This window comes from Myotis daubentonii, chromosome 2 (assembly GCF_963259705.1).
Source record: "Myotis daubentonii chromosome 2, mMyoDau2.1, whole genome shotgun sequence".
Classification (NCBI taxonomy): Eukaryota; Metazoa; Chordata; class Mammalia; order Chiroptera; family Vespertilionidae; genus Myotis; species Myotis daubentonii.
In genome coordinates, this window is record NC_081841.1 from 163,416,582 (window position 1) to 163,429,697 (window position 13,116).

Here is a 13,116-nt window from a genome sequence, read left to right on the forward strand (position 1 = left end):
AATACAGAGCCGAACTGGTCATATAAGAAATTTACTCAATTCAATAATAAGAGTCATAATTTCCCAAGCAGTCAAAATGACTGCTTTTGGGCAATATAGGTATAACACATATATATATACCGGAAATGAAGGAGGGGGAGGTAACTACAATTACTAATAAACGCATTTATATGTTGTACAAAAAGTCACAAAATTCTAAGACATTGTGTCCTTATATACATAATTGTTTTTCTAATTGAAATTAAAAACCAGTCAAAATGACTTCCTTGGGCAATCTAGTGTTAAGAAGAAAAAAGATCACTGGCTGGTGTGGCTCAGTGGTTGAGCATCAACCTATGAACCAGGAGATCATGGTTTTTATTCCCATCAGGGCACATGCCCGGGTTGTGGGCGCAATCACTCGTAGGGGGCATGCAGGAAGCAGCCGATTAATGATTCTCTTTCATCATCTATGTTTCCATCTCTCTCTCCCTCTCCCTTCCTCTCTCTGTGATGAATTAAAAATAAATAAGAAAGAAAAAATATAAAAAATATATGAACAATAAAATGGCAATAAACACATATCTAGCAACTGAATCTACAAACAAAATGACCAAGGAGAACAGAAACAGACACAAAGATACAGAGACCTTTGTGGTCCTGAAATTTTGATCCACTTTGAAACAGTTAACACAAGCTTGGTAAAGAAGATAAGATAAACAAGTTAAATAAAAATATTTAACATAACATAACCCTGAAGTTAAGAAATTTCAACATAGGTAAAAGCCAATTACTAATGAGCATAATTATTAACATATTACTAAACTCTTAGTATCTAAAAAAGTAACAAGCAGAAGCCAAGAAGAAGAAAAAAACATGTATGTATGGCAGTTGGAACACTAAATTTTTTTGAAATTCCTGTTCCTCATGAGGACAAAACAAGACTAACAATCCTAGCATGGAGCCAAACAAGAGCCTTGCAGTACTGTACATGTGACTCAAATCTGTATCCAGGACTCTCATGCAGAAATTCTATTTCATTAGACCCATTTGATGCTGATGTAGAAAATCCCTAGAGCAGTGGTTCTCACACTTCAGCACCATCAGAATCACCTGGTGGGCTTGTTTAAATAGTTTGCTGGGTCCTGAGTCTTTGATTCAGTAATTCTGGGATGGGACCTGAGAAAAGGTAATTGTGTGTGTGTTTTAAGTACTACATTTCTTGGTTAATTGTTATGGGTCCACTTTTTGAAATATATTTTTAATGATTTGAGCGAGAGAGAGAGAAAGGAAGAGAGAGAGGATAAAAAAAGATTGGTTGCCTCCTGCACACACTCTGACAGGAGTCCAAACCCACAACCTGGGTATGTGCTCTGACCTAGAATTGAACCTACGACCTTTTGTGCATGGGATGACGTTCAACCAACTGAGTCAGGGCAAGAATAGGCAATTGTAACTAAAGCCCAAGTCAAGTCGGTCCCTTTGAGAGCACTTAAATAACCCCTGAGCTGAAATAATTAAAGCATAGTACCTAAAAGGGATTCCTCCATCCAATTAAAAGTATTTTTTAAAACAAAGTTAAAATATTAATGCCTTAGAACCAATCTCTATATATATCTATAAATAGATACTTTTTAATCTTCACCTGAGGATGTTTACTGATTTTATTATTATTATTATTTTTTAGAGAAAGAGAAAGAAAGGGGGACAGAGGCAGAGAAACATCGATGTGAGAGAGAAACATCTATCGGTTGCTTCCCAACCTGGAACCTGAGTCTGTGCTTATAAAATCAGATACAACAACATAAATTCTGTAAATATTTAAGTAATAGAGTTTTAAATCTTTATAAAAGATTAGAGTTTACATTTTAAAAATAAATGGTAAAAGAATATTCTGCAATTACAAAGTTTTGTTGAATAACCAATGCATAATCAATGTCTTTACTTTTGACATGCAGAATATACTCTAGCAAGAGAAGAACAGCTTTTTATAGAAAAAAGATTAACAAAATACACAACATTAGGCAAGTGAAAAATGCCATCACAAGGATTTGGTGAGTTTTGTAGGTCAATTCATATGATTCAACCTAATAGTTTTAAAAAGAGAAAAAACAGGTAGTAAAAAGATACACTGATAATTAACTTTAGGCAAATCATACTGAGGAATTACCATCCAATTACCATATGTCATTAAGAACCAAAAGTTAAATTTTACCCTATTTTCTATAAAACATTTAATGTGCAATTTTCCATGTATTTTTATTATGTAAATAATGACAGTATATACATTAATCTCATTAAAATATCATTTAAATGCAAAGATTTTATGTAAACAAAGCCAAACCAACAGCAAATAATCACTGTTACCAATTAATCAACACTGCTTATCAGGCTCTGATAAAGAGTAATCCAAGCATATATTTTACAACTTAAGTGTAATAAAAATGGAATATACTACTTGTGCTATATAATTTATTGCTTATTACATTTTACATTAAAAACTGCCTAGAAAAAACAATTTGTAATGATGGTTAATGAATAATAGGCCCTATATCATGTATTAAATAATATATAATTTCTAATAAGTATTTAAAATATACAATATCAATAAATGTTTCTAATCAATCTTTTGCCTAGCAGAGAAATAAAATCACAAACCTCTGTAATAATCCATCTTAATCCTACAACAAAAAGATTCTATTAGGCATAAAGAGCTTTAGTAACACATATTTATTTGTTTATTGTATATATACTCAAACACCTATTATAACCACCATTAAATTTAACTTATCCTGAAAAATTATCATAAACAATGAGGACTAGTTAAATAATAAACCTATCTTCACAATTAACACCTGCATACACTCCTTCTTGTACATAACCAGAATAAGATTTTTCAAACAAACAAACAAAAAAGACATATAAAAGTATAGCTATGCACTGGATTGAAATGAAAGGTAGTAGGACTATGCCCAAATGATAATGATTACAAATTAGTTAGAAAACAGAAAATCTAGATTATAATTAAACTAGAGGCCCGGAGCATGAAATTCGTGCACTGGTAGGGTCCCTAGGCCTGGCCGGCAATCAGGGCCAATCAGGTTCCCTGCCTCCCTGCCTCCTCCTTGCTTCACCACCCGTGCACCGCCACCGCACGGTCCTCGCCTCTCGGCCTCCCTGCCTCCCCACTTCCCGCCTCCTCTTTCCCTTGCTCCCTCAGCACCCCACCTCCACCGCTGGTTGCCCAACATGTTCCACACCGCCCCCTCATGATCAGCACACACCATAGTGAGCAATCAAACTCCCGGTCTGCTGGTTGAACTCCCGAGGGCACAATTTGCATATTTGCCTTTTATTATATAGGATAGATGATTCCAAAATCTGGGTGAAGAACTAGTTCTTAGAATTTATAGTTTTTAAATAATTGCCATTGCTAATAGTTTTTAATGCTTGGCTGATGGCACAACAATTCTTAAAACAATTGATTTTTGCCATAAATACTTTACTGTACTGAATTAAATGTATGTTATTAATTAGCACAATCATAAATACCCTGAATATTTTCACATTATTTTCACGAGTACTAGAATGCTACTAACTTTAACTTCAATTTCTTACCAAATCAGCCTATTCTGTATCTTTAGTGGTCTCAGCAGAGGGTAAGAAAATGGATTTTCAAATACTTTTTCTCTGCAGCTACATCTTACCTCTTCCTTCCTCTAATCTGTGTCTCCTGATTACTCGCTGCCGTTTTTCTTCTTGTCTTAACTGAAGGTGTTCTTCAATGTTAACCCCAGGCACTGGGACAGCTAATGATTGACCAAAAAAATTTATATATAGATTTATAAATATATACAGATATATGTTTATACACACACAAACACATAATATAATAGATATGATAATAGATGTAACAGAACTAGATGAAATTCAATAACATAAAAGCTAACAAAAATAGTCTAAAACAAATTATTTTTAATGCAAAAATCTTAGCAAAAAAGAAAAAAAGAATTTCTTCCCTTTATTAATAACATATTTTTAGTTACAATACATGTGGTATTATATTATTAACTACTAGAGGCCCGGTGCATGAAATTCATGCACAGGTAGGTTCCCTAAGCCTGGCTGGCAATCAGGGCCTATCAGGGCCTTCCGGCTGCCAGCTGGGGCCTTCCTCTGTTCTGCACTGCCCCCTGGTGGTCAGTGCATGTCATAGCGAGCGGTCGAACTTCTGGTCTGTTGAACTCCCAAAGGGACAATAGCATATTAGCCTTTCATTAAATAGGATCATCTTAACTTTTTAGCACATACCTAATAGAAATTGTATAAACTATCCTTATTACTGAGTTGAGGACAAGATGTTTGGTACAATAAAGCAAATTACCTAATAGAAGGTCTAAAGGTATCATCTCTTTCACCGCATCAAGAATTCCTCTTTGTCTTGCCTCTTGACCATCCAACTCTCTTGCACAAGCCTTGCAACATCCACACACAGCACAGCCAGATTCTCCGGAACCACAACCACAGATACTTAAAACAAACAAACAAAAAAAAGAATTAACTGAAATCCTTCTACTCTTTCCTTAAAACACTTTTCTATATGAGGTACCATCTCACACCTGTCAGAATGGCTATCATCAACAAATCAAAAAACAACAAGTGCTGGCAAGGATGTGGAGAAAAGGGAACCCTTGTACACTGCTGGTGGGAATGCAGACTGGTGCAGCCACTGTGGGAAACAGTATGGAGTTTCCTCAAAAAATTAAAAATGGAACTCCCATTTGACCCAGTAATCCCGCTTCTAGGGATATATTCCAAAAAGTCAGAAACACCAATCAGAAAGGATATATGCATCCCTATGTTCACAACCAATGGACATAGACAATGGGGGGTGGGGGGAAGCTAGGGCTGGGGAGCAGGGGCAGGCTGGGAGAGGACAATGAGGGGGAAGGGGACATATGTAATACTTTCAAGAATAAACAATTAAAAAAAAACACTTTTCTGCATTTTTGAGATTAAATTAAATGAGGCAAAAATGAAATTAACCCTTCAGATCAGGAGCAGGATGTGTCAATTTTTAAGGAAAGGTATGAATAGATGAATAATTAAAAACAAAAGTTTATTAAGTTCCTCATATTTCTACAGAAAATACAAACGTATTCTATCTTCAAAGCTGCTATTAACAAGTATTTTTCACGTTTTCACAATTATTGAAGGACCAGCAGCTTTACTATTAAGTGGTCTGGATGGCTTGGTTAGTAAACAAACAAATATTCCTACCTACCAGATAAGTTAAGGGAGGTGTTGACAGCCCACCTTGCCAGCTTAATGTATTAGTCTCCATTTCCCTCCCTATCCTAAAAAGGATAAAAAGCCCTACTGAGCCCTGGCCAGTTTGGCTTGGTGGATGGAGAGTCAGCCTGTGGACCAGGTTAGGTTTCGGTCAAGGGCATGTACCTTGGTTGAGGGCACATCACCAGTAAGGAGTGTGCAGGAGGCAGCGGATCGATGTTTCTCTCTCATGGATGTTTCTAACTCTCTATTCCTCTCCCTTCCTTTCTGTAAAAAATCAATGAAATATATATAAATAAAAAATAAAGCCCTAATGCCCTAACTGGTTTGGCTCAGTGGCTAGAGCGTTGGCCTGTGGACTGAAAGGTCCCAGGTTCAATTCCAGTCAAAGGCATGTACCTTGGTTGCGGGCACATCCCGAGTTGGGGGTGTGCAGGAGGCAGCTGATCGATGTTTCTCACCCATCGATGTTTCTAACTGTCTATCCCTCTCCCTTCCTCTCTGTAAAAAATCAATAAAATATATATTTTTTAAAAGCCCTACTGAATTGTATGTGGGCACTATTTAAAAAATAATGTTTATTTTTAAACTTATTCTAAAATATATAGTCATAATTTTATAACTGAAGTCATGTTTAATAGTGCTTAGTGTCCCGGCACAAATTCCTATGTTGACTTTATTCATGTATTCATTTCTGCTTCATTAGTAAATAAATTATTGTACTTGGTTAGGTATTGTCCATTTGATCTATAAATAATTATTGAAAACTGACAGTAAATCTCAGGGGGAGAAGCATATAAAGAAGAATGAATAATTTTAGGAAGGACAAGAGAATTATAAATTCATTTATAATATGCATCGATTACTTAAATTCAGATATTGGAGACATTTAATTTTAATGGAAATAGATTAAGACATCTCCAGGAGGATAAATTTCAACTCCTTATAAAAGAAATATTATCTTTAGCTCTGGTTGGCAGCTCAGTGATTAGAGCATTGGCCCATGCACCAAAGGGTCACAGGTTCAATTCCCAGTCAAGGACACACACTTGGGTTGCAGGTTCAATTCCTGACCTGGTCCAGGCATGTGGTGCGGGAGGCAACCAGTCTATCTTTCTCTCTCTCTCCCTTCCACTTTCTAAAAATCAATGGAAAAAATATCCTTGGGTGAGGATTAACAACAACAAAAAAAAAGGTAAAAAAGAAAAATTATCCTTTAATAAAGAGAGCCAAAATATTTTAACATATACTAAAAAAGCAAATCAAATGTACTGTTTAAAAATCATAGTGTTTCAGTAGTTTAAGAGAAAAGACCTGCTATTTAAGATCTGTTTCACTATGTTAGCCATAGTATAATTCTGGGAATGTACTCCAAGTAGATCCAGACATTATTTGGGAAGAAGCACCTGACTATACTAAGGAGATGTCAAATAGGAAGGTCAACTATAGGGGTTGGTTGGCTGTCCTCACCATGGCTGATATTTTTCCCACAAGATTCCCTTTAATCTCCAAAGTAAGCTAATTATCAAAATCTGATCTTATAAAGATCAGATATATCATAATACAAAGATCTACCATAATTAATTCAATCTTGCAAAGGATACCCCATTATGTTACATTGGCTACAAATGGCAACACAAAAATAAGAATCAAAATCTTCCTTAACATTCTAGGGAAAAATCTGCATTCTGATTGTGCCTAACTCACACCTTAACTTTAAAATGACAATACAGACTCTGAAAAAAAAAAAAAAGTGGTCCAGTAAGAATAAAAACTATATATAACAGGTGCAATGCAACTTGAGCCATGATAGTTCCTAGAACTCCTAAAATTACAAAAAGTAAATTCAATTTAAAAGGCTATATCCCTAATAAAACATTCTATATGTGTATGTTTTTTTACAATTCTACTCAGAAAAAAATTCGTATGTGTTATTAAAGCAGTCTTAGAAAGAATACAAATGGCTCAGTGGTTGAGCTTCAACCTATGAACCAGGAGGTTATGGTTCGATTCCTTGGTCAGGGCACATGCCCCAGTTGCAGGCTCAATCCCCAATGTGGGGCGTGTAGGAGGCAGCCCATCAATGATTCTCTCGCATCATTGTCCCTTTCTCTTCCTTTCTCTGAAATCAATAAAAACATATTTTTTTTTTAAAAAAAAAATACAAATTAAGGCACAGCCCAAGCCTTGAAAAAGATGACCTTTTTAAAAATAATGCTTTAAATGGATCAAATTATATAAAAATGACACTAAATTGGAATTGATTATAATTCCCCACCCCTACTCTAAGTATGTCCTCAGGTGAGGATTAAAAATGAAAAATAAAAAAAGAAATAACACAGAATACTCTGAAATAATTTTGAAAAGAAATGTGTTATATGCATTTTCTAGTAACTTTTTATTTCTTCAATATTAATTCTTTTTCTTACCCTCCAGGAACTCTGTCTGGACGCCCACTACTGACACAGCTGGCTCCATAACCTGTACAGTCTCCACAGACAGTACACACCATGCACTGCTCCAGCTTCCACTTATGCATGCCTGGAGGGCACATCATAGACTTCTCATCTTTTTCATCTAGTTCTTCTTCTAGGTCTTCATCCATTGCTGTGGCCATATTTTCAACTCCAAACCCTATTTGAGAGATCAATTTATAACATTTTAGTAGATTATTTCCATGTCTAAAAAACTGACATTTGTATTTCCCAATTAAATACTGTATGTATATATAACATATACTAATCCAAATGAGTATACAAAGAAATGCTAAAATATAAGAGCAAGAAAAATAAAATTTAGTTGAGGGACTACTAATAAGTGCTCTCCCCATTTCCTTTTCTGCAAAAAGAGGGAAGACAGAAAAATCTCTTAGCTGTTGGTGCTTTCTGTCAATCATATTTTTAATTTTTTTGGATTTTAATTTTAGTCCCTCTTTTCCATCTTTACTGCCAACACTTCTGTACAATAGACCAAAGAATGATTCCTAACCACACTTTAAGCCAAGAGTCCTTCCAACTAGAACATCCTCCCACTGCTAGCAATCAGCTTTGTAAAACATATACTTGTTCCTACGACTTCATAATTTACAAAATTCCTCAGCAAGATACAGTCATTCACAAGATGGCTCCCAATTTTCTCCAAACTCACTTCTTCGATGCAAACTACATTCTACCCGAACCTAAATTCCCTCTGCTTTCTAAGCATCCTGTGTCCTTTCTCATGCTCTGGGCCTTTGCTCATTCCTGCTCCATTTCTCTTTCTACCTCATATACCTGCCTCTCTACGCCTCATCAACCAGAAAGGTTTTCAGCCCTCAAAAACTCAGCTCAGAAGTCATTTCCAAGGAAAGCACTTACCACTTTTCTGAAGGAAACAGTCACTATCTTCTTAAACCTGTTTATACCTCAATTACAACTTAACTGTGTTATAATTCCTTCAACTATTCTTTTTTTACTGAATACCTACCTAAATGCCGTGGGCATTTCCCTTGATGGCAGACAAAACATTTTTTGTAAAGGGCCAGATGGTGAATAATACAGGCTTTATGGGTCATATTAAGTCCGTGTCACACTTTTTAAAAATAACCCTTTAAAAGTATAAATCCATTTTTAGCTTGGAAGGCCATACAAAAACAGGCTATTGAGCAGATGGCTTGTAGGTCTCTGCTTTAGGCACTGAGGACTATGATAATGAACTATTTATTATAAACCTTATAACTTAGTGATAAAGACACACATTAATTGAACAACCATACAGAAAAGAGTAAATCTACAACTTTGATAGACTTATAAAGGAACATATAGTGCTACACGAGCATATAATAAAATAACAAATCTGTAGGAATCAGGTAATTATTTTTAATCTCTGTCTTTTCTATTAGACTTAGATCCTCAAAGACAAGGTATTACCTTACTCACGTTACCTCTTAACTTAGTCAACCTTATTCTCTTTTATCACTTACACCTATAATAGACTCAGTATATAGGTCTGTCTAATCAAGAAATAAACTCATGGGATATATAACCTTTTTTATTTTTGCCACTTCTAATCTATGTACAGGCTGGAAAATTAGATAACCATGTATTGGATAACTATGCATGTCTACAGTTAAAATAAAGCAATCCGAAAGACGGCCAAAGTGACTATTTTTCATAAGAACAGGAGCTAAAATATATTGAACACTTATCTGGGTCTATATATATTACTTAATCATCCCAACTGTACTATAATTATTATCCTAAAAATAATCTCTAAAATTCAAAGCAATATCAATCACATTGCCAAGTAGAAAAGCACACTCTCATCCATATGGAAAAAAGGCCCAACCTAACTACATAAAGCAAAAATTTATTAAAAAAAAACATACAAAAAACTTGCCATCAAAATTGAAAAATTATATACAAGTAAAACCATAAATATAAAAGAGAGAATCCACAAGTTAGTAAAAAATATTTGTAACACATACAACATAATATATTAAATATTCCTACAAATTAATAAGAAAAAGCTAGAAAAATAAGAAAAATTTGAAAAGATAGTCTAACTCACAATTCATAACCAATGGAATGCAAATTAAAAGAAAAATGAGAGACCCAGCAATTTTCCTCCTAATTGTATATCCCAAAGAAATGCAAACATATTTTCACCAATATTTACTAGAAATGTTCAGAGCAATACTATTCATAATAACCCAAACTAGAAATTACCCAAATGCCCATAATACTAGCAAAAGTTTTAAAACTGAGGCATATTTACACAATTTAAAACTACACAATGATGAGAATGAACAACTTACAGCTAACCATGTCAACATAGATGAATCTCATGAAAGTAAAGCTGAGTGAAAAGAAACCAGACATAAAAGAATTGATACTACATGATTCCATCTATAAAGTACAAAAGTATGCAAAAGTAATGTACAGTGTTAACTGAAGAGGAGGATAGCAACTGGAGAGGAACATAAAAGGGCCTTCTTTGGGTACTGTTAAGAAACTTTCTTGACCTGGGTGCAGATTACAAGAATATGTTCAGTTTGTGAAAATTCATAAAAATACATACCTATGCTAGGTGTATTTTTCTGCATATATATTATACTTCAATATAACAAGTAAAAAATTACAACGTCACAGCCATTACACTGGCAAAAATCAGAGTCTGTCAATATTGACTACTTGAGTAATGTGGAAAATCAAACTCTATTAGTAAGAGTATAAATTGGTACAATCTCTTCCAAGAAAAATCTAGCACAAAGCTGAAATTTATAGCATAGTAATTTCACTAGAAAAAGTCTCACATGTTTAGTAAGAAATATGTATAAAGGTTTTAAAATTATTTATAATAGTGAAAAATTAGAAATAAATTCATTTATTAGCAGGAGAATGAATATATTGTGGTATGGTAGTGTTATGGTTTTTATTACACAGCAATTAACATGAATCATCTAGTTTTATGTGTACCAACATGGACATATTTCAAACATGATGGTGAAAAGACAAAAAAAAAAATTTGCAGAAAAATATGAATAGACTAGAGGCCCAATGCATGAATTCGTGCATGGGTGGGGTCCCTCAGACTGGCTGGCGTTCAGGGGCCCCGAATGGGGCCGAGGGAGGTTGGCCGTGGGGAGGGGCTGTGGGAGGCTCGGCCTGCCAGGGCAAGGAACCACAAGAGGTTAGCCAACTACAGTGGGTTTGCTGTGGGAGCACACTGACCACCAGGAGGCAGCTCCTGCGTTGAGTGTCTGCCCCCTGGTGGTCAGTGAGCATCATAGCAACCGCTCGACCAGTCAACTGGTCGTTTGGTTGCTTCTAGATAAGCACTTATAAAGTACTTTACTTTTATTTGTAAAATATATGTGTGCAATGTATTTCACATAAAATATAAGAACAACCTACAAGGGAGTACCCATATGACTGTAAACTTATTTCTCAACAGAAACTATGCAGGCCAGAAGGGAGTGGCAAGAAATATTCAAAGTGATGAATAACAAAAACCTATAACCAAGATTACTCTACCCAGCAAAGCTATCATTTAGAATTGAAGGTCAGATAAAGAGCTTCACAGACAAGAAAAAGCAAAAGGAGTTCATCACCACCAAACCAGTATTACATGAAATGTTAAAGGGTATTCTTTAAGAAGAGGAAGAAGAAGAAGAAAAAGATAAAAAATATGAACAATAAAAAGGCAATAAATACCTATCAACAATTGATTCTAAAAATCAAAATAAAGAAATAAAAAATCTAATGAGCCCTAACCAGTTTGGCTCAGTAGATAGAGCGTCAGCCTGCAGACTCAAGGGTCTCAGGTTCGATTCCGGTCAAGGGCATGTACCTTGGTTGTGGGCACATCCCAGTAGGGAGTGTGCAGGAGGCAGCTGATTGATGTTTCTCTCTCATCAATGTTTCTAACTCTCTATCCCTCTCCCTTCCACTCTGTAAAAAATCAATAAAATATATATTTTAAAAACATCTAATGAACAGAATAAACTGGTGAATAAAATAGAATCAGAGACATGGAAATGGAACAGACTGATGATTTTCAGAGGGAAGGGGATAAGGGGGGGAGAGATTAAACAAAGATCTTATATGCATATATGCATTACCTATGGACACAGACATTACCTATGGTGAAAGCTTGGGGTGGGGAGGGAACCAGATGGAAGGGGCCATGGGGGGTAAAAGAAGGTCATCTGTACTATTCTCAACAATAAAGATTTTAAAATAAAGAAGCAAACAAACAAATAAGTAAATAAAATTTAAAAAGAAAAAATAAATAGAACACGACTGAAAGAATATTAATCAAAGTCATGATGTGGTTAGTTCTGGAGAGAGAGTATAATATTAAGCCTTGGAATAGGAATACAGGACACTGGAATCTTATCTATAATTTTTTAGATTGAAAAACTGTAAGATACAGTGGTAGACATACAACTTTTTAATATTTCAGTATTATTTTCTATACTTTTCAAGTTTTTTAAACTTTTAAAAATCCCTTTATGTTCTTCATGAGTCAGCAATCTGTACTCATTATGTGTCTTACACTACTATATTCGCATGCTTTCTAATTCAATACTTACAGAATAGGTGTGACTTCTAATAAATAAAAAATATTTTAACAATTTAATTTTGGTTATTACAAAATTTACACTAAGAATCTACAATATAGTTGTAAATGTATGCCAAATTTCACAAAAGTTTCAGAATAATAAAGAAACAATTTTGTTCATTTCACAACTCTTATAAAACATAATTTGAATACATACTTAAATAGAGGAAACTAAAAGGGTTCTCTCCTCTTTGCCTAGTAGGTCTTATCTAAAACTGTGGTTCACTAGTTTAGCAATATTTCTATTTTGGAGTTATCCATTTCTTTTTTTTCTTTTGTTCTTCCTTCTTTTTAAAAAATTAATATTCCTCTAACAGACTTACTCTTTTAAAAACAAAAGAATTAAAAAAAAAACTAAAGAATTTTAAAAACACACATATATAAAGAAGCTAAGGGGGGAAAAAAACCAGTAGGCTTTAATATCCAGATGAGTCTGCCATCAAGAAGACCCCCAAAGAGCTAAACTTGATTTTGTTAATTTAAACAAATATTAATCCTGAAACTATGTAGGCCACAGTTTAAAGTATTTGTATTTTAAACACAGCTTAATACTTAGTTCTAATAATATGTATATATTTCCTATTCTCAAGTCCACACAAAATTAAAAAAAGAAAACCAGACATTGGAGGAAAGGGTATAAGAAGGCACTGATAGCAGCTACAGTAAAACTTGAGAGCAAGAATGAAGTAGACACAAACTATAACAAAAACAAAATCACAAGCATGGATCAGTGCCTCTCTT

General features: G+C 34.5%; 1 protein-coding gene across 18 annotated transcripts in view; it reads right to left on the minus strand.

The window, feature by feature from the left end:
- Positions 1-13,116, minus strand: part of MYCBP2 (MYC binding protein 2) — a 300,050-nt gene that overhangs the window by 195,741 nt on the left and 91,193 nt on the right. For all 18 annotated transcript variants that reach the window (XR_009451352.1, XM_059684877.1, XM_059684883.1 and 15 more), the window contains exons 15-17: positions 7,701-7,905; positions 4,364-4,509; positions 3,687-3,788 (exon numbers count right to left, since the gene is read on the minus strand). Coding sequence is in view for 17 of the 18 variants with exons in the window: in XM_059684877.1 (XP_059540860.1) it covers positions 3,687-3,788; positions 4,364-4,509; positions 7,701-7,905 (453 nt within the window). In the remaining variant the exon portion in view is untranslated. The remainder of the gene's footprint in view (positions 1-3,686; positions 3,789-4,363; positions 4,510-7,700; positions 7,906-13,116) is intronic.